The sequence below is a fragment of the Terrapene carolina genome, unplaced genomic scaffold (assembly GCF_002925995.2).
Source record: "Terrapene carolina triunguis isolate 2854851 unplaced genomic scaffold, T_m_triunguis-2.0 Scaffold192, whole genome shotgun sequence".
Lineage (NCBI taxonomy): Eukaryota > Metazoa > Chordata > Testudines > Emydidae > Terrapene > Terrapene triunguis.
In genome coordinates, this window is record NW_020664543.1 from 5,389,363 (window position 1) to 5,391,899 (window position 2,537).

Here is a 2,537-nt window from a genome sequence, read left to right on the forward strand (position 1 = left end):
CTACCATATTATGGATTTTTCTTCAAAGACATGAATTTTCAAAAGATTCTACCACGGTATATGCTGATTTCAAAACAATCAAATTTCCCAAACATTTTCAAAAAGCATCTTTGCAAAAAAATTTCATCTAAAATTCTGAGATTCAAAATACAATATGTGTTCAGGTTTTGAGTAGAGAAATTTTGAGGGATTTTCAAAGCCACAGTGAGATTATGGATACCCAAATCCCATTAATTTGGGAATTGGCCATCCAAATAAATTAGGTAGCTTTGAAAAATCTACCTACAGGATATATTATATTGTTTTCATTCTCTGATTGGATGAGTATACACTTAGAATTAGATTTATTATGTAAATACTTGTGTGTATGGAGTTTAACACTGCTTATATTTTGCAGGCTGCTTAGGGAACAGCTGGGGCAGTAATTTTAATTGCAATGAATAGTTACATCTTGGAGATTCTATTTAAGGTCAGTGGATCTTTCTGATAAGGCAGTTCTCTAGAATCTTGGTTGACAGCTTTCATTAGATCTTCTGGATCTTCAGAACTGCTGATGAGGGCAATTGCCTTAAATGATGTATCTCGGACCTCCAGTGTTGATGTACTTGTTCCTCTGTCCAATGTTTTCTTAGTTCTGTTCCATTCATGTTCCTTCCTATCCAGTTGCTTTGCGCTGCAATAGGGAGCGTAAATCTCTGTGGTTTCCTCAAACTGTAGGCAATCCACATTGTAGTATTTTTTCCTCACCTGCAAGACATTGTTGAACCTGTGTCCCCAAAGGATTTCTCGGGGGACATATGAACTTCTCGACTGGTGTGAAGTTCCAGTTGAATCTCCAGTGTAGACAAATGTAACCAAGATTTCAAAACTGTCTTTGGCCAAAGCTTTCCGATCTAGACCGTATAAAGGGCTGTCATGGTCAATTTCATGTACGATGGTCACTGGTGTAACAAGTATGACCTGGTCATTTAGTAACTTCAAGTCCTTGTATTCCATTGTCATTCTCCCTTCCTTATCTTCCATGTAGCGCAGAAGCTGAGCTCTTACTGTGCCTTCAACCATGTGGTTTGGCCGGAAATCACCAATGCGCCACATGAGGCAAAGTTTATCATCTCTTAGGCCTACGGTGGCATAGTAGCTGAAGCGGATGGTCTGAGCTCTCTTTCGAGCTGTGGCCATTTTAGCCAAGGCAGCTCCAATAATGAATGTGTCAATAATACAGCTTAATACCGACTGTAGAACCACCATGAGGATCGCTACAGAGCACTCTTCAGTGACACAACGAAAGCCATAGCCTATGGTTGTTTGGGTTTCAAGTGAGAATAAGAATGCTCCCGTGAAGCTATGCACCTTAGCAACACAAGGGGTTATTTCTTCATCATGTACTAAATCTCCATGTTGGATTGCTATAAGCCAAAAGACCAAGCCAAAGAACAGCCAAGAAAGAATGTAAGATAAAGAGAATATCACAAACATATGGCGCCATTTGATGTCCACTAATGTGGTGAAAATATCAGCCACGTAGCTCTCCCATTCTCCGAAGATGTGTTTGAAATACACATTGCAGCTGCCATCCTTGTGGAGAAATCTCTTCTGCATTTTTTTTGCCTTCACTGTGGTGCATTCTTGAGAAGAATTTTGGTAGCTGAGCTTATTTCCTTGCATTTTTACAAGCCTCTAGTGATCACAGCGCTCAGTCATCCGTCTTGTGTCAGCTCAGTGGCCTCAGCTCACTGGACACGTCCGTGGTTCCAATGGCTAATTGTTCTCTCTCCTCATTTGAAATCTACAAAAGAAAAAGAAGAGAAGAAAGTTTACTTTTGATTTCCTTTGCTGGACTTTCCATGACACCTAAACTATGCACATTACCTCTATGGTTTCAGTAACTCCTGTTAAGTTGTACAGATATTGATTATTGATTATGCCTCTCACCTCAGAAAACATCATTAACTTGGGACTGTACTTGTAAAATAAAACTTGCTGACAATTTTCTGAACTTTTTAAAGATTTTGTAGCTAGTCAAAATGGACAACAAAGAACATTTGTTTTTTTCTATTTTATATATTATATTTCTAATGTTTCTCACAAGTCGCATTTGGTCAGGATGGATTACCATGAAGCCTTAATAGGAACGACAAGCACCTGCAGATGGACCTTTTGAACAAAGAGCTGGAATGAATGAACTAGAAGAGAGATATTCTTGAAACGATGGACCCAGTTGCCAAGCTTGGAAACCTAAATCTGGTTGCCCCATTACAGATTGAGGCATTCAGGGGAGCTCGCAGACACACTGGTACCTGACTGAAGTGTTAAGTGTCAATTGAAACAGTCCATTGAAAATGAACGTAAGCACCTACATTTCAAAATTTGGTTCTGAGGGCCAATTTGGTTCTGCTCTCAGTGACACGGCTGCAAATTCCGAGAAACTCAGTTGACGTCAATAGACGTACTTTGGATTTGTAACTGCATAACTGAAAAAAAACCCCTTAGACTTGAATCATCATTCCCAGTATCATACCAACATGGGAGAGTATTTC

The 2,537-nt window shown here is 39.5% G+C and overlaps 1 protein-coding gene across 1 annotated transcript; it reads right to left on the reverse strand.

Moving 5' to 3' along the window:
• Window positions 1-444: 444 nt before the first annotated feature.
• KCNJ16 (potassium voltage-gated channel subfamily J member 16) lies at window positions 445-1,665 on the reverse strand. Its single transcript, XM_024198347.1, has one exon. It carries the CDS (start codon window positions 1,663-1,665, stop codon window positions 445-447), a length of 1,221 nt encoding a protein of 406 aa, XP_024054115.1.
• Window positions 1,666-2,537: the final 872 nt, after the last annotated feature.

Coding starts and splice junctions, on each gene's coding strand:
- KCNJ16 (XM_024198347.1), bottom strand. CDS start 1,665: ATGCAAGGAAATAAGCTCAGCTACCAAAATTCTTCTCAAGAATGCACC.